Source organism: Poecilia mexicana, unplaced genomic scaffold, assembly GCF_051168715.1.
Source record: "Poecilia mexicana isolate PSO_F unplaced genomic scaffold, ASM5116871v1 scaffold_7, whole genome shotgun sequence".
Taxonomy (NCBI): domain Eukaryota; kingdom Metazoa; phylum Chordata; class Actinopteri; order Cyprinodontiformes; family Poeciliidae; genus Poecilia; species Poecilia mexicana.
The window spans coordinates 24935681-24954260 of NW_028263376.1; the positions used below are offsets into that span (position 1 = coordinate 24935681).

General features: G+C 39.1%; 1 protein-coding gene across 1 annotated transcript in view; it reads left to right on the plus strand.

The window, feature by feature from the left end:
- The window catches only part of LOC106918368 (cyclin-dependent kinase 17-like), a 48855-nt gene continuing 30275 nt past the window's right edge, over positions 1-18580 (plus strand). Inside the window, exons 1-2 of the mRNA XM_088007318.1 lie at positions 1-426; positions 10929-11089. Coding sequence (XP_087863444.1) covers positions 10960-11089 — 130 coding nt within the window. The 5' untranslated portion in view covers positions 1-426; positions 10929-10959. The remainder of the gene's footprint in view (positions 427-10928; positions 11090-18580) is intronic.

The following is an 18580-nucleotide window of genomic DNA, read 5'->3' on the forward strand; positions in this document are numbered from 1 at the left end:
TGAAAGGGTCTAATACACTCTCCCTTAAACACACACACACACACGCAGGCACACGCAAACCCCTTGCGGTGTTTTCCGGGATCACGCCACTGCTTCCACTTGGGATCCACACAGCAGCAGCGATATGACTGATCATCACCGGACGGGACGGCACTGAATATGAGCCAAAGTTTGACCTGAATTATGGTTTATTACTGATTAACGATGCACTTTGTCGGGGCACGGGACGCTGCCACACGTCGACCGACGCTGGGCTAGGAATTACCGGACGGGGGAACGATTAGTTTGGGGATTTTTTTTTTTTTTTTTTTTTTTTTACAGCAAAGTAGTTGGAGGAACTTGTCGCAGTGGCTCCAGTCCCAGTGTGCTGCCTGGATTACCACATACAAACGGAACAATAGTCTCCTGCGGCAGGAACACGAGCAGGTCGGTGTGGTTTGTTTATGTTGGGCCCTGTCCCCACTGCCTGTTTTAACTAGTCAAGATGATGTGGAAATAACAAGCACAGAAACCATTTCTGTCGCCCTCCCCCTCACTGACATTGCAGGTGTATGCTCATTATTAGACTTGCTGAAAGAAATGGTGTAACCCTGCGTAAGCGGTTGTGTATGTCTAATGCGGATAGTTTGGCGCTCTCCTTAAATCACAACAGAAATGGGAATCGCTTTAAATTAGTCGCACCATTGAGAGATTTCGATAAATGGCGATACTGTTGAGTACAGCAGTCCAAACCCAGTCAAAGTCCCCGGAGGATTATGTTTGTAAATTCCCGATACTTTTTTTTTTTTTTTACTTTCGTAAAGTATTTCCTATTTCAATACAAAGTCTCAGGGTTTTCCCTGCTCCTGTTTCCTGAATTGTTTCGGCCGGCGGCAGGGTAACTTTTTCTCTGCCCTGCCTGATTCTCCTCCTCCCGGATACTTGCGTCAGGAAAACACGGGGAGAGAGAAACTGACCGAAAGCACTGAAGGCCTGGAAGGTAGATGAATCTCTGCCAGCCCGGGCTAAGGTGAAAACTTGAAGAGCTGGGTTCGGTTTCTCGCTTTGCTCCTAACGCTCCGCGCTTCCTCCGGTCATGTCATGTTACCCGGAGATCACCGGGACATGCGCTCCCAAATGTGACGGACTGTCCAGTGCTGCAGTCCTGCGGTTCTTCCAATAACATCGGTAATAAGCCCTTATGCACTTCAAAAACGGCCATGGTTGTATAATTATGCAGTTTGCGTGGGTCAGAGCAACAACAAAATGTTTGCAGTGTGTTGGGAGTATCATTTAGCGGTAAATAATTGATATCAGTCCCAGTGTGGGATGCACAGATTGAAAGTAATGCCTCCCACATTAGTTCACTCGTCCTTGTGATGAACCTCCAAAATGTTGAACCCGAAATCCCAAAATAGTGGCTGTATCTGAAAGCTTTGAGTTTTGTTTTTTATTCCATTGTAATTTCGTACATATCCCTATTTTATTGTGTGTGTGTGTGTGTGTGTGTGTTCATATCAGAAATATTGATTTTTTGTAAATGTACACTGCACTGACAAAACAAGCAGTTTGAATTTAATTGAATTAATTTGAACATTCTGCCTGGCTTTATTTGAATCAGTTTTTTTGAGTACTTGAGTACACCCTTGAAAGCTAAAAGACACTTAATTTAAATACCTTATGTACTTAGTCAAATAAATTACTTAAATTCTTGCTTATATTTGATATAATATTGCTCATTTCATTACTTATCTTACATAATAAAATATACATACATAGTTTGTGATTAAAGTATAAAATGTTACTGAAATAGCTATGTATACATTTTTAAAATCTTTTCCAACAAGATGGCATGGTACATATCCTTACAACTACAGTGAAGATCTGCGGTTCAGTGACAAGGAACGCTTCAGGGGCACAAGGTTTAGCTAGCTTAGCTTAGCATCAGCGTAGAGCTTGATGACATGGCAGAAAAATGTGTCATGATATAAGGGTTTTATATCAGTCATGGATATTTTCTGTTTCATCCTCAGCTCTAAAGCTTCATCAGCTCTGTCGCTAAACGACTTAAAAGTGAAATTTAACCCTAAAATTCTTACTGGAGTACAGAAACTTTCTTAATTGTAAATCTCGTTACAATTTCCAAGTTTTGGTCAGTTTATATGCCTTCATTATGGAGTCCATTAAACATATCAACCTCACTGTTCACCCAACACTGCAAATGAATTATTACTATAAACTGTTGTTAGAATTGAATAATTTAATGTTACATTTGCCAACTATAAAATGGCTGATGAACGAAAGAAAGAAAATTAAATGGTTGATATTCTATACTCTCCAAAACTAACTTTTAGAGTGTAATCTAGTTTCACTTCACATCATTTTATCTAGTAAGAATCATTGCAGTCATCAAATATGCCTTTACCAAGCAAGGTGTGTTAACCATAAAATAATGATAATAAGATGTACAGTGGACTCCTGGTACTATCAGGAGTTAGAGACAGCTGAAATTCTTGAGATCGCCTCTAAAAACACAAACAAAATTAAATTTTATTAAAATGTTATGTGATAGATTATGGACCAGGGCTTCACAGTTTTGGTAGCACTGTTGCCTTGCAGCAGGAAGACACCAGGTTTGAATCCTAGCCTGGGGTCTCTTCTGTGTGGAGTTTGCATGTTCCCTCCCTGTGTGTGTGTGCGTGGGTTTCCTGTGAGTGCTCTAACTTCCTTCTTCCAAAATCATCACTAATATGCTAATTGGTCTCTCTTGCTTAGGTATAGTTCTGTGTCTGCATGGTTATTTGACCATTGTGTGTCTGTGTGTCATCCTGTGATGGACTGAATGTGCAAGAATCTCTGCTTCCGGATGTGCAAAGCTGGTGGAGACAAAGTCCAAAACACAAGCAGTGGAAAGTGCAGCAATATTGTTACTATAAAGTAAGAAAAAATACTTCTGTACAGCACAGAATGTGGAGTAATTATCTTATTTGTTCCCAATGTATCTTCTGGTTTGTGAGCACAAAATGTGAAGGCGAATGTAACAATGTTTCAGTTTGTGTACTTCTACATGTTTGTGCTGGAAAATGTGTCTATTTTCCAGCACACCTGATTCAAATAATTACATGACTTCCTCTGCAGCCATCAAATCCTGCAGAAGCCTCTCTTAATCACCCATTCATTTATATGTTTAGAAGGAAGGAGACACTTGTAATGTGTAGGTCAGGGGTAGTTGAGGACCAATTTTGGGAACCACTGTTATAGAGGATCCTATTAACAGTATAATGGCCAAGCAGATAGAAAATAGTTTCTCATGAAAAGTGGATTTTTTTGATAGTATATAAGGATGGAATTTAGGGGAAAATTTCAATTTTTTTTGTTTCAACACTTCTTGTGGTGTAAAATAGAATATTTATGTTCTATTTTTTTTAAGGAAATCTTAGAAAGTCATCTTGAAAGTGCAGGAAAAGTGTTTGTTGAATATCTTCATGTGATTTAGACAGATTATTTAATTCAAGATGCAAAATACAAAGGGCCATATTGCACTATTTTGGTAAGTAACAAATGTTGTGCATAAGAATTCGTTTGAAAGTCTGAAAGCATAACCAACCTGGAAAATAAAAGCGAAATTGAGGAAAGGCTCATTATCCAGATGGCACACATCATCTGTGAAATGTGGTGGAGGCAGTGTGTGAATGTGTGTCTGCAAACTGGCACTTATTGATCACTGCATGTAGCACGATGAACACAAAACAGTTGTTTGTTTTTCATGAACCTGGCCTTTATAAAGGGAGGAAGGAAACCATTGATGAAAGAAAGCTATAAGACGTCTATTTTGTAGTTTGTCACAAATCAGGTGGGGGACAAAGCTGAGTTGTGGAAGAAAGTTCTGATGGGTTGAGAATGAAATTTTATTTTTTTTTTGTTGTTGAACGAACTCTATATGTAGAGGAAATTTAAGTTTGCATGGTATTCTGAACACACCATGTCCACCATGACACATGGCAATGGCAGCATCATGCCATGGCAATGTCATCCCCTTTTTTTCTCTGTGAGAAGGTTACAACTGAGCGGGGAAAAGTCCAAGGGGTATGAATATTTTTTTTTAGCAAGTTGCTTTTTCCAAAACAGTTGAGCTTTTTGATGGCATTCTTACCTTAGCCAGGACGGCATACAAATAATTTACCCTTTTAATATGGTGATACTGACTTTAGCCAACATATTTGTGTTGAAATTAATTAATATACTGACACCAGAGTATTAAATTTCTCAAAGAGAAACAATTCTCCTGTCTTTAGTTCATAAAGATTATGAAAACATCTTATTAGCTTTGCCTTTCTCCGCTATTTCTTCCTACCATCTGATATCAAACCGTTTAGGCGAAGTGTTGGAAGAGCTGTTGAGGAGAAGCCATTGGGTCTATGAGAAGAATGGACCATTGTTTGGATTAACTGGCTATGTGTGCGTTTGTGTGTGGGATTCTGTAGTTGGGCAGATTTGTGCATTACTCATGCATCCCGAGGCTGCTGCTCAAAAAGCAGTGTTTGGAGCACCACAGTGTGTGCCCGCTACACTCTGCCACATTGCATGTATGTGCAAGCATGCGTGTGATTTGTGTGTCAGCGAAATTACATAAAAATGCAGGTTTACGGTAAAAAGAGAAGGAAGGGGCGAGATTTCAAGTTAGGAAGGCTGAACCCCCCCCGGCCCACCCCACCAAAAAAAAAACAAAAAAAAACAGTGGAAATACAGGCCAGGAATCAAACTATTTCTATTGACGGTGTGTGTGCGTGTGCATGTGTGTGTGTGTGTGTGTGTGTGTGTGTGTTTTATGTGGCACCCGCATACCCCAAGTCAATTTATTGTTTTCCATTTTAAAGCAGCCAGTGGAATATAATACTAGCTTCTGGTGAAGGTTCTGTGGAAAAAAAAAAAAAGAAAGTTTCTAAAGCAGACATGATCACGTTTGAACGTGTTTGCGTGAGAGAATGAGGCGAGATTGAGGAGAGAAGTGAATTCTCGTCTCTCGCACTCTCTTTTCTTCTTCTCTTCACCTCAAATCTGCAGTTTCGGCCTGGGCCTGTAACCTAGCAACCCAAGTGGTGTGCGTGTGTGTGTCTTGAATAAATTCGACTTTACCTCTCCTCTGTCCTTCTCCGGGATGTGTCAGTTCACTTGCCAAAATGCCACAACCTTGCAGCCACCCCACATGTGTCTGGAAACACATGCTCACAAGCTGTTAACAGACGCAGACGAATGGTTTGGTACAAAGAGGTTTTATTCCTTTGCTCCTTTGTGCTGTTTTTCCTGTTGACCTTTGATCTCCTGTGTCTATCACAATGCTTGAATTTTAGCACCTTGTGCCTTGCTTTTTAAACTCATCTGAACAACAGGAAGTCTGTGAACATTTTAGAAAGTGAGGCTGCATCCTTCATCTGAATTTGCCCTTCTTTTCATCCGTGGGTTGGTAGTGTTTGGTGAGTGTGTGGTGTGCACATGTTGGCAGTGATCGGCCACATGTCTCGAACCACGCACGGATGTACTGCTGCCAAGTTTCTCACTCTCCCAACGTCCATCTGCATCACACAAGACCAAACGTCCCGTGGACATGTTTAATGTTTCATTACTGCTGAAATATTCCATAGACCATCACAGGTGCAGGCCTCATGAAAAGAAGTGGATTCTTTTAATGCTTTTTTCTTTTCCCAATAAAATGTCATTTTGCAAAAAAAAAAAAAGATTTAAAATTCAAGAAGTATTTAAATCAGCATTAAAACATGTAGGTAGTTAAACGTCATAAGAACAAGAACAGTTAATCTTCCAGAACATTTAAGCAAATTTTAGAAGATTTTTGTATTTCATGAAAAGAAAATCTCAATACGTCACCTCACAAGCTTTTAGCAGATTAGAGGAATGTAATTTTCTAACTTATTTGTATAAAATGAATGCGTTTCTTTCCTCCTGTTAGAACGTGGGCTTTTGCAGTACATTCTGTTTCAGAAATGCCATTCTCCAAGTTCCCTGTCGGAAACACAAAAATCTCCCCCGAAACCTTGGAAAGTTGTTCGTCAAGCATTTCCGAGTTCAAAATCTTGTCTGGCTGGTTTCCATACAAAATGTAGTGACAATGGCAGCTTCACTGCATGTCCGAAAAAATAGTCAATACCTAGATTTAACAAAACAAATAGATGAGAGCCACCCACTGGATAATTAGTCAATGGGTGTTTCTGGCTAACAGTTATTTAACTCTTACAAATGTAGTGATTAGTTAATATTTTAAACAGTCCTTAAATTGATCAGATAAGCTTATCAGGAAAAAGGCTTCAGTTTTAAGGGAATCATAAAAGAAGGTGATGTGGACCAGTGAATCCAGATTTTCCCTGTTCCAGAGTAACGGGGTAATGCACCCATCATGCAGTGCTTACAGTACGAGTCTGCTCAGGCTTTGTTATGGTCTGGGATTGCTGCAGTTGGTCAGGTCTAGACTATCAGCAACTTTATATGCCGAAAGAAAGAGCTCAGCTGTTTTCATAAATATGCTGAAAGGCCAGGCTATTTGTTCCCTGGATTTCATCTTCCCTGACTCCAAATTGACGATGCCAGGATTTAATTAACTTGAGTCCAGCTCTTAACCGCATTGTTGTTTGCCTCGCCCATCATTTCGACAAGATCTTGCTTTAAACGTTAATTCAGGTCTGGGAGCGAATAAATGAAACACACTGAAATGATATCATAGCAAACCGATGCTGCAGTCAAAGCTGAAAATGGTTCAATATTTGTGTGTGACTTTTCTTTCTTCTAAAATATGTCTTATTACGGCATCCATGGAACTGTAGCATCCTCTGTGGACATGTTGTTTTGGCGTTTAAGTACCAAAAATAGGAAGACATACATTGTTGTCAACTTGTATTGCTGGAAGTTAGCTTCCCAGCAACTAACAAACTTTACTGGTTTTCTGCCATTTGTCAAATTTAAATGCAATGTAATTCCCAGATTCAGATTTTGATATCTGATGTAAATTAAACGCAGCATTAAGATGTCATATCTCTACTTACATCCAAGATTATTAATGTCGTTTTCAGAGTTACATTTGACTTTATTTTCACTCAACCAAGACGTTTATTTATTATAGGAGGTAAGACAGGCCTCTCTCAAAAGAAACAAAGTAAGACAAAGGGACTATATGTTTTAAAAAAATGCAGCATTAATATATTTTCATTTACATTTTACAGCTTCTTACAAGGGCACGTGGAAACACTTTAGATACCTTTGTCAATCATCATTGGAATTACTTTATTGACATCACCGCAATCAAACCCTCTTTATTATTGCTGGCTGCTTTTGCATGTTTCCTCTTGTATCTTGACATTTTTTCTTTTATTTACCTCCGAGTCTAATATTTATCTCCCTGACTATCAATTTCCAGTTCTGGCGTTGACTTGGTCAATCAAGTATTATTATTACTTCCAGTGTGAAAAAAATTAAAACCTTTTGTTAAAATTAAAATATTGCTTGAAACCTAAATCCACTGTGTGACTTAATCATTTTGGACATTTTTTTTTTTTTTAGTTAAAGCGACTGATGTTTGTGTTCTAAGAAAAGTTTGGAAAGTGATTTCTTTCTGCTTTGTTTCCAGTTTGTTAGACTTTCTTGAAGCATTTTAAAGTGGGGAAAAAGTTGAAAAGTTGTTTCTGTTAGTAACACGTTGCTACTGAGGAGAAATGATACAAAAATATGTTCTTTGTTGAAATGTAAACAGTACTTGGTTAATAAGTTTATTAGCCTTTTCTATGTCTGAATGATTCATAGATCAGACTTAGGTGGGTTGAAAACAATGAGCAACATTCCTCGGAAAATGACCGTGTCTAAAGTACAAAGAAAACGTTTGAACCTTTAAGACACAGAGAAAGCTTTCTTTCTGAAAAGCTTCCTCCTCAGGAGAGAAAAATAAAGAAACGAGGACTAAAGACCTTTGCACAGTACTGCTATATCTGCCCACTGATCAATTAGTACTGCAATCTGCAATGCTCCTTTGTGTTATCACCCAGTGGTGGATGGGTTTCTTATTACTATTCGTGCTATATCAACGCAGATAAGATTAAGACTGTGAAATTAGTTGTCATGATGTGTGTGTGTGTGTGTGTGTGTGTGTGTGTGTGTGTGGGGGTGTGTGTGTGTGTGTGTGTATGTGTGTGCGTGTGTGTGTTTGCATTTCTCCGCTTGTAAGACCCATTTTTCCTACAAATGCTTTTTGTGACGACCCTCTGCTCCTTATGGGGCCCAACCCCAAGCCCCATAAGAAGAAGTAAGGTTTTCAGGTTAAGGACTAGATAGTAATGGTTAGGTTTAGGGTAAGAGTCAGGTTTTGGTATAGAAATGAATGCAAAGTCCCTGTGAAGATAGGAAGACATATTATGCATACGCGCGCGCGCGTGTGTGTGTGTGTGTGTGCATGTCTGCGTGCTGGAACAGGAGCACCCCTGTGCGTCGATGATAATATTTCCATGTATTACCTTGGTAATAGGAAAAGCATGGGTACCAGCTGTTTCTTATAATGTGACTCATTATTCCTGATAATTTGTGAATCATAGCTTCAAGTTTGCATGAGGCTTCCTTCTTAATGGAGTCTGGGAAAATATGCAAAAGAGCGGGGGGAGGGAGCTTAGTACCATGATAATCCAAGTAACGGATGATGTGAAATAAAAGAGGGTTGTTCTATTTTCACTCTTTTCTTCTAGACTTAAACTTCATGTCTTGGAGAGAAAAACCAAACCGTGGCCTTAGGAACTGGCAGAAACAATGTTGTTAGAAATAAAGACTCTGCCTGTGCACATCTTCTGGCAGAGAAAAGCCAGTTGTCCTCTGTGAGGATGTTCCCTCGAAGCGCTGTGTGTTTCTAATAGGCCTGACAGACTGAGAGCCTAAAAGGATGAATGGCTTTTGTTGAAGCCTCCGAGGATGGATTCAGAGTGAAGGGCAGTGGGCGCCGAACGTATTTGTGTGTACTTTGGTGTGCGTGCTTATCAGCTCCAGAACCTTTTTTGGATTAGACAGAGGGAGCGGGAAGTGGAAGGGAAACAGAAACGGTCTGCCATTGCTGCCTTTACTTTGAGGATGCAGTATAAAAACAAGCCATCCACAGCAAAGTGCATGCATGTAAAGAAAAGTGCATCAACTTTGAAAATTCTTCATATGGTTCAAACTTTTCACATTTTGACTTAGTAACAGTCAAATATGGAAAGAGTATTACTGCACACCTGCCAAGACAAGGCTGTCCACTCAAACTGGGCAGGAAAAAGAGAAGCAGCTAAGATGGCTAAGGCAACTTTTAAGGAACTGCAGAAAGCCACAGGTAAAATGGGCTAGCAAGAAGAAAGCAATTGAAATCCAAATGAAGTCCTGTTTGCTGCTAGCCGAAATACAACACAGCAAACAAATGGAGAGGGGTTCTGGTCTAATGAGACTAAAAGAGTTGTTAACTTACATGCAAAGTGCTCTGTGTGGTGCCAAACTAACACTGCACAACAGCCACATCACACTATTCTCAATGTAAAACACAGTGGTAGCAGCATCATGCTGAGGGGACGCTATGTGAGAAAAGCTGAAAAGCAAAATAGATCAAAGATGGGGCAGGTAAATACAGGGTAATTCAGGAGGAAAGCAAGCTAGCTGTAAAAGACTTGATACTGGAGCAGCAATTCATTTTCCAGCAGGATAACGACTCTAAACAAACAGCCAAAATATCAGTACCGCATTTTAACCTCTGTAAAACATTTGTGTGTGAAAGTGCTCTATGAATAAAGTTTTGATTAGTTCAAGCGGTTTAGAGCAAACGTTTCACAGAACGGCCCAGTCAAAGTGCAGACCCAAATTTTGTTGGAATTCTGTGGCAAGATTTGAAAATCTGTGTTCATATAAACCATCATCCATTTAATCTGAATGAGTTGCAGCTATTTTGCAAAGAAGAGTGAGCAAAAAGTCCAGCATATAGACGTGCAAACCTGCTGGGGACATCCCACAAAAGAAATGCAGCCATGATTGCAACACAGGATTCAATGCTAGTGCACTTTACTTCAGTTTTTCTTCTAGTTCAAAAGTACACAGCATGTTGTGCTGGCCCGCTCTCTCTCTCTCTCTCTCTCTCTCTCTCTCTCTCTCTCTCTCTCTCTCTCTCTCTCTCTCTCTCTCTCCCTCTCTCTCTCTATATATATATATATACATACACACACACTTCAGTGCCACCCGGAACTGAAGTGTGAATCTCTCAGCTGAAAGAACAACTTGCTCCCACTGCTCATTATTTTAACAATAGGGTACTTTTCAGCTGCATGTTCAGTGTATTATTAGTTATAAGAAATAAGTAAAGACCAACTTTGTGATTTAATTAAGGTGTTGTCCATGGATCCCTTGCTTAGACTTTACTACTCCAGAACCGACCAGTTATATTGCATATTGCATAAATACTAATTAGCTTTAATTTTAGTTTTAAGCATATCAGAGTTTGTTTGCAGTGGTCCGTCTCCTACTAGTTGTGGGGGTTGTGCATGCCTATGCTTGTCAATCACAACTCATCTGGGAAGGCTTCTGTTGTCTAAAATCTCTGGTGAACTGCACAGTCAGCCATTTGCATGATTTTTTTTTTTTTTTGGGTACATTTTATTTGTTCTCTTTCCCTCTTGTTCTCTCTCTCCCTCTCTGGCTTTGTCTGTCTCTCATTCTTTGTCTTTTATTCTGCAGTGTTTGCACTTGGGACACATAACAATGAGAACTCACGGTGTGTGAACAAACACAATCATTGGGAGCCCAAAGAACTTTGTAAAATGCGCAGGGGACTCCACTCTAGCAGTTTCGCTGTACAGTAAAAATTATGAAGGTGGTGGTGAGGTTCACTAGTGTAATTAGAGAAACGTTGACAATCGTGATGTTGATGCTGTTTTATTCCTCCTCCTTAGGCCAGAGGGCCCCTGTGGTGGAGGTGAGAAGATGGACAGGATGAAGATAATCAAGCGGAGGCTGTCCATGTCTCTACGAAGTGCTCGACCTGTCGATGACTCCCTGTCTGAACTGGCAGAGCAGATGGCTCTGGATGAGCCATCCACAGCCAGGGACAACGGTGAGACATGTACTCTCAGAATCATATCAACAAACGCCTTCGTTAACATCACCGCCTTAACATGCCGAAATGAAAGCTGTGTACAGTAGAGGTCCTGCATTACAGACATTGTATCTGTGCAAAGGCATTCAGTGATTTGGACAGGTTACACAGTCAAGGAGGAAACATTATTTTCAAAATATAAACTTTTTATAGAACGAGAAAACGAGAGAAGCATTACTCCAAAGTTTGCACATTTAGAGAGATGTTGGATTTTATCACACCCAAGCCTTTTTTATTAGAGGAATTAAGCTTGTTTTAACCATCTAATTAGTTGGGAACAATTTATGCAAATCCTGTAGGTTTTGAAGAGCCCTTAACTTTTTCAAAGCAGCCAATGGCAAAGGGAATGGAGATATCTGCAATCACAAACAATATTCTACTTTGTTCCTTGCATAATTAAAGTGAACAAAAATGCAAGTTAATAATTTGTAAGGGTAGTTCCAGTCTTTAAAATATCAGCGTGACTTACTACATGCTTCTTCAAAGGCAGAGTTAAATCACGCGGAAGGACTCAAAATAGCAAAGGCAAAAAATGAGCTTATTGACTGAAAAAAAGCTTTTGGAAACAATGATGGACTTAATGAAAAAATATACATCCAACTGAGCAGAGTAAAAGTAGAGATAATTACTATTAATATTAATAAATAGCAATAAACTAAGATTCTTTTAGCTCTTATTTTGAAAACATAACATTTTATTGTGAAAGGAAGAAAAGATTCAATTACGTTACAACAAATTTTCGGAATAGCGATGTTTCTCTGAAAGTCTCTTAACTCTCCCGCGGTCTTAGAGCGACACTCAGGAGAAGAGCGGCAAATGTCACTGTATGACAGAGGGGAACCTTGGGGGGTGGTCCTGTCAAACCAACAGTTTCCACATAGAAATTAACTTGGGTTAGTGCAACCCTACCAGACCATGCACAGGACGTTGTCTCTTAATAATGCAGGGTGAAACATTTTCATCCGAAGACTTTCACAAAAGTAAAGAACTGACTTTTGTTCTCTCATTCACCCTAACATGCATTTAACCAAAGTATGTTGGTAGAGCTTAAAACAGCGCCAGATGCACAAAGAACCAAATCTCACAAAACATTAAGCTTTTCTTTGCAAGAATGGGAAGAAACTCTTGAAACAAGATGCCTACATTTTTGTAGTATTACAGGTAAATTCACTTTTCAATATTTTGTGCTATATGTAACCATGAAATAAATAAGTATGCAACCATGAAATAAATAAGTCCATAATAAATACGCTTTTCTTAACTTAATAATAAAAAAAACCCTTTCAAACGTGATTCCTCCTTTCAGATTTTCGTCAAATTCTGACATTTGCTTCTTTGAGTTAGAACCAACAATGCTGCAACATACCAACAACAAAAAAATAAGTATGAGGTCATGCACTTTCTAATATGTATGTTTCAAGAATATGTATGTTTATTATTTTTGCCTGGTTTCAGTTACAGCATCCTCCACAATTTCTGTGTCCCTAGTAAAGATGTGCAAAAAGCTTCAAACTAAAAATAATCCTGCGTTACAGTATCATAATCCCACACAGAAAATGAACAAAAATCTAACCTCTCTCTTGATTACGTTTATGCAATAGAGACAGTTTTTAATTTGGATTGGGTGCAAAACTAAGTTGATTGAAGTGTCTATAGAAAACTCTAATCCAGGACTTAGTATTCTTCCGAGTATGAAATCAAGGTGAACTCAAAATACCTCCAAAGGTCACTGTCGGAGAACTCCAAGGATTAAGCTACTGTAGCAAAAGTAACTTTTATTTTATTATAATTTCTTTATATTTCAAATCTTTCCCGAGTGCGCTGTGGGGGATGCTGTTTTCCATAATCTCATGAACTAACAGCTAGCAGCTCTGAAATCTTCATTGGATAATACATCTGTGCATTGCTTTTTATTTAAAATTATGGTGCTTTAATCATCACAGATTTACTGGAGAGGGTATCCTTGGTTGTTGTTGCTAACAGATATTTTATTTTAGTTTTTCACTTTGATTTCACAGAAATAATGCATTTGGTTGCTCGTATGTGCTTTCTGCCCCAAAGTGTGAATGTAAAACTGTGTCTTGTATCTAATAGAGTCATACAGGGCGAGCTTGCACACTTGCAAATACTCTTACAGCACCGCAACCTTCTTCTTCATCACCACCCACACCTTCATCAGCTTCATCACAAATAACTTCCTTGTTTATCTTGGTCATCAGGGCTAAAAGGCAGACTAGCACAAAGTTTTAAAGTGTTGTGACCTCATATTCTGCGTTTTCAGTTTCAAGCAAAACACAGCGTCTTTGCTCATATTGTTTGCTTGAAACTCTGGATGCCATCTGCTGGGCATCTTCAAGGATTACAGTTCCTGCTCTGTAGAAATGTGAGACCTCACACTGATGCTTTCACGGTTGGTTTTGTAAAGTGTTTGCATCCTATCCTGGCACCAGGCAGAAAATCAAGTCTTCAACCTGCAGAGGAGGGCGTAATGTTGGCAAAAAATAATAAATGCCCCCCAGAGAAGTGGTATTTAAAGCTATACTGTAGCTGCATTGTGCTGTGATCATTGTTTATTTTTATATCAGAAGCAAAAATCTTGATTTCCAGCTCCTCCGCTGCAGCTTCTATCCCCCTATTATTTTTAGTCAGTGCAATCCTCTGCTTTTGCTTCCATCTTTACATTTTTACATGCATCTCTTCAGCTTTTAATAGCCCAAGCTGTGTCAGTCCATTTTCAGAGAGCACTGGCGGCAAGTGCAAAGAGGCTAGAGGAAGTAATGTAGAGGATGAGAAAAGAAGGGGCATTAAACTTTAACAACTACTCCACATCACTGTCTTCTTACGGCCGTTCGCTGCACTGTGACACCTCCCTGCCCACATGTGCTCAGACTCCCACATGTTTTCATCTCTACAGCTTTGCAAAACTGATAAAAAAAATACTTATCATGGAGGAAGAGAATTTTGTAAAGAAACATATTTTTTCCTTTATAATCATACTGGCATTTTGATTCTATTTGAAGTAATTATCTGTCCTTTGGAGATCCTCTTTCTTCACAAACGTTAATGCTTCTTAGTATGACGTGTAAATGATAAAACATACATTCTTAGTGTTATCGTTGGGGTTTTGCTTTCCAAGAAAAAAATACAATAAGTTCAACATTAAGGTTAAAAATCTGTCATGCTTTGCTTTTTTTCTCGCCTGCTTTCTTCAGTCCCTGTGTTGATTTTCTTTCTGCATGTCTTTTGTCAGCTGTCCACATCACTTGTGACTCAACATGTTTTCCAGTTTGCATGCCTCACACTTTTTCATTTCACATTCAAATTGCTATGTGCCACTGCTATTTCATTTTCTAACAGCAACTGCACATGTTCTTTTCGTTTTTACCTCCCACTGCCCCATGTTGTACTCTTCCTGTTTGGTCCGTATTCGGCTTGACTCTGTGTTTGGTCTCAGTGATACTTTGTGTCATCTCTTTTTTCCTCTCTTTTCCCTCCCATTTTCTATTCCCAATTGTTTTCATGTGTCCTGTATTTTGGTCCTCTCTGCCTGTCCTACTTTTTGAATCTTTTCGGTCTTTTTTCTCCTCTTCTTCATTCTCTTTCCTTTTGTGTCTCTTTCCATGCCTGCCCTTGTATGTTGTGCATCTCAGTGCCCGTGGTGTGCTCAGCGCACCCTCCTGCCTCTCATAGTGCTCCCTCCTTCCTGCGTCAATATGCCGGTCATCTGGGCCGCACCGCCTTGCGCAGAGAACCAGGTGGAGGCCTGGAGAGGGAAAGAGCCTTACTGAGCCTGCACAGGACTGGATCTTTGGGTATAATCACACATACATGTAAACACACATGCTAAGTTAGTTGTACAGAGCCAAGAAAACATCTATTTGACCCTTTAAGGGTTTCTTCTGTTGGCATTTTTGTCATACCTGAATCTAACCGAGATAAGAAAATGTATCAAACTCTGCTGTGTTAGTAAATATTTCAAAGTCCAAGGAATCTTTCAGTAAAATTAAGTTGGCTTCTTTTCATGCTGATAAGATTGCATACTGTCTCCCTTTGCTTCAGGGGTCTCAAACTCCAGTCCTCAAGGGCCGCTGTCCTGCAGCTTTTAGATGTGCCACAGGTACAAAACACTGGAATGAAATAGCTTAATTACCTCCTCCTTGTGTAGATCTGTTCTCCAGATCCTTGCTAATGACCTAATTATTTTATTCAGGTGTGCGGCAGAGGCACATCTAAAAGTTGCAGGACAGTGGCCCTCGAGGACTGGAGTTTGAGACCCCTGCGCTTGGATCAAATTTGTGCTGTGGTGTTGCATTTCCAAGCATAGCAAGGTTCTCAGGGTTTTCAGAATCAGCATTGTCCTTCTTGGAGATATCACGTGCTTCCTTAATCAAAATGATTTCTTATATCAGGGGGTTCCAAATTATTCAGCTTCTAAACAACGAAATAACATGCTATCATACGTAGTGAATTAAACAGAGTAATGACAACACAAACAGCAGTAGCAGCCAATGGATTTATTTAAATTAATTACTTGTATATAGATTGTAGTTTTTAAAAATCTGCGTTTAGCTTCTTTGAGTGTTTTTGCTATAAGATTTTATTTTGAAGAGTGCGCTGCCTGTTATGTAGGTGCGACCCTAACTTTGGGAACCTCTGTGGTAAACAGCCTTTTCCATGGTTGTTCAAATTTTGTGTTATTATACAAATGTTAAAATAGACCCAGAGCAAATCTATAACTTATTTTTACAGTAAATATAGTTGTATTCATATGGTCTGATAGAATAATAATTCTTAATGCCTGCTGTGGTCACTTCACTCAACATATTATCTGAAACGGTTAGATTCGAAACTAATCAGATAACTTTAACTTCAGAATCAAAACAGTTCCTTTCATTTGCAAACTCACGTTATTATAAGATAATATTTTATGGCAACTTTCTTTTCAGAAGATGCTTGTTCAGTCTCAGTTTGAGCTTGTGTCATTTTCCACTTCTGATTTATTTTTTAATCTATTGTAGTAAAAACCCAATCTAAAGCTTTTACATCCAGCTCAATATGTCTTATATTAAGTTTACTTATTACTATTTGAATCTAAAAATAGTAAAAATGAGTGACTTAAAGATCTTCCTCCTGTCGTGTTGACATCTAAAACAGCAGAAATTTCAGCACTACATTTTCTGCCCATATGGCTCCCTTTCTGTATTGCTTGATGTGTTTATATTTATTGAGAATTGGCTAAGATTTGACAATGTATCCATGTCTAAATGTGATGCCAATGAATCCCTGAAGAACATATAATGAGATAAACATTCCTGTTTTCTTTAACAGTTAAAACTTTTATTGTTGCGGCTGGTCCATGTGTTTAATTTTGAGGGATCTGGATGTTGCTGCCACCTGTGGGTGGAAAACTGACACTCTAGTCTAAGTTTTTTTTTTTTTCTTTTGATGCCAGAATAGATCAATGTGCTTGTGACAGAGTTTGACTTTTCTGCAAGTATTATTTATGATGTGGAGAGACAAAACCGTAATCTAACATGCACAAATACAAATTCATGGTTATACTTAAGCCACAAATATTGTCTGCATTCTTTCTGTCTGCATTATATAATGTTGCATTAGGCTTTATGGATCCCTGTAATCTCATTTCTGTTTGGCTGGATGGCTAATGTCAGGAGCTGTAGGGCAGGGTACACTAATAAAAGTAAATGATGCCTGGGGTGGAGGTTTGCCTTTAATCAGGACATCAACCCTAAACATAGTGACTTCGATCAAAGCATATTTATCTGATAGAATGACTCAGTTACCATGCAGACCAGATCTAATTAGGGATGTTTATCAAGACTCAAAAAATTGACATTCATAGCTGCTATCCATCCAGTCTGACCGAGCTTGAGGAGTTTTGCGAAGAAGAATGGACAAAACCTTCGGCGTGTGGGAGGATTAAAAGTTTTTAGAAACGTGAAGACTGGCTGCTGTAGTGACTAGAGGGACTGATTAAAAATCTAAGCCACACATTTCAAGTTTTAATTTATAAAAGATTTTGAAAACCATATATTATGTGCATTCTGCTTTGTGTAAGTCTGTCGAATTAACATTAAAGTAATATACATTGAAATTTATGTTTGTAAAATGACAAGAGTGGAAAAATAAAATTTCAAGGGGTACACATATTTTGCAGGGAACTGCACATTAGCTGATCAAGATATCTTTTACGATAGATGGCTTAGGTCTGTCTGTTCTGGTGAGCAAGCTAATGGCTAGTCTAACCCTCAAGCAAAACAGAAAGTATAAGGCAGAGCCCCACAGATTATTGGTTTGGTGGAGTGACGTTAAACTACACATCTGCTTCTGAGCTCTGAAGATCCCCCAAAGGCCCCGTTCGTGACTCAGAACCTAGAATAGATGCTGCTCTTGCTCTATTATTAAAATCTTGATAAGGTGTAGCTTGAAATGTTATGGGGGACTCTCTGTGGGTGTGTGTTGCCAACTGGTTGGTCTTGCTGACTCACTGCGTGCCATTCGACAGTCAGAGCACGTTGCATCCTTTAATTGAGCGGCTTGATGCAATCTCTGTGTCCTGCTGCACTAAGGAGATAACCCACCACTTCTCTGTCTCTCACTTTCTCCATCATCATTTTACCCGCCCTCTGTATTCTCTTTATGAGTCAAGGTAAAAGGAGAGCACAATTTCCTTTACTTCTGCTGTGTTCGTGTTCTAGCATGGTTAAAATATGACTATTTTAAACATGACAAGGACCATTTAAGACATGGTCCTTGTCATGTCTTAAATTTACATGAATATAACCTCACTACACTCTAGTTTCATAATAATTAAGAGGATTGGCTGCAGCCAGGTGGTGCTATTCAAAGGTGCATGATTCAGTGATTGTCTCCACATCTGATTATCTCTATTATTGCTGACGTTTTGGCAGTTTTCAGGTCTGGAGCATTAGGTGTGCGTTAATATAACTCATAGGAGAAAAGACATAAACAGGGATCTTAGAGATAAAGCTGTGGCTTTTTTATATATATATAAACATCCCTATAAACACACTAATAGCGATTTTTATAAGGTCATTTCTTAGTCCGTCACAGGGAAAACAATCATTCACAAGTGGAAAATACAGAGAACAGCGGCTAATCTTCCTCAAAGTGGTTATTTCAGCAGCTTTACTCTAAGGTCAGGCTGCTCAAAACCAACTAAAATCTCACCCAAATATGCAGAAACTACACCTCAGCCTCCACAGGCCTCACTTAGCTTGTTCTGTGTAAACACGGCTCCTACGTCACATGGAACAATTTAAAATTTAAGTCAAGTGCCATCCATCCATCCATCCATCCATCCAGCCAGCCAGCCAGCCAGCCAGCGGTCTTGCGTTGATGGAAATTTGAGACCAGAAAAATTCTGGTATTCACCAGAAAAAAAATCATGTAGGAATCATTTATTAG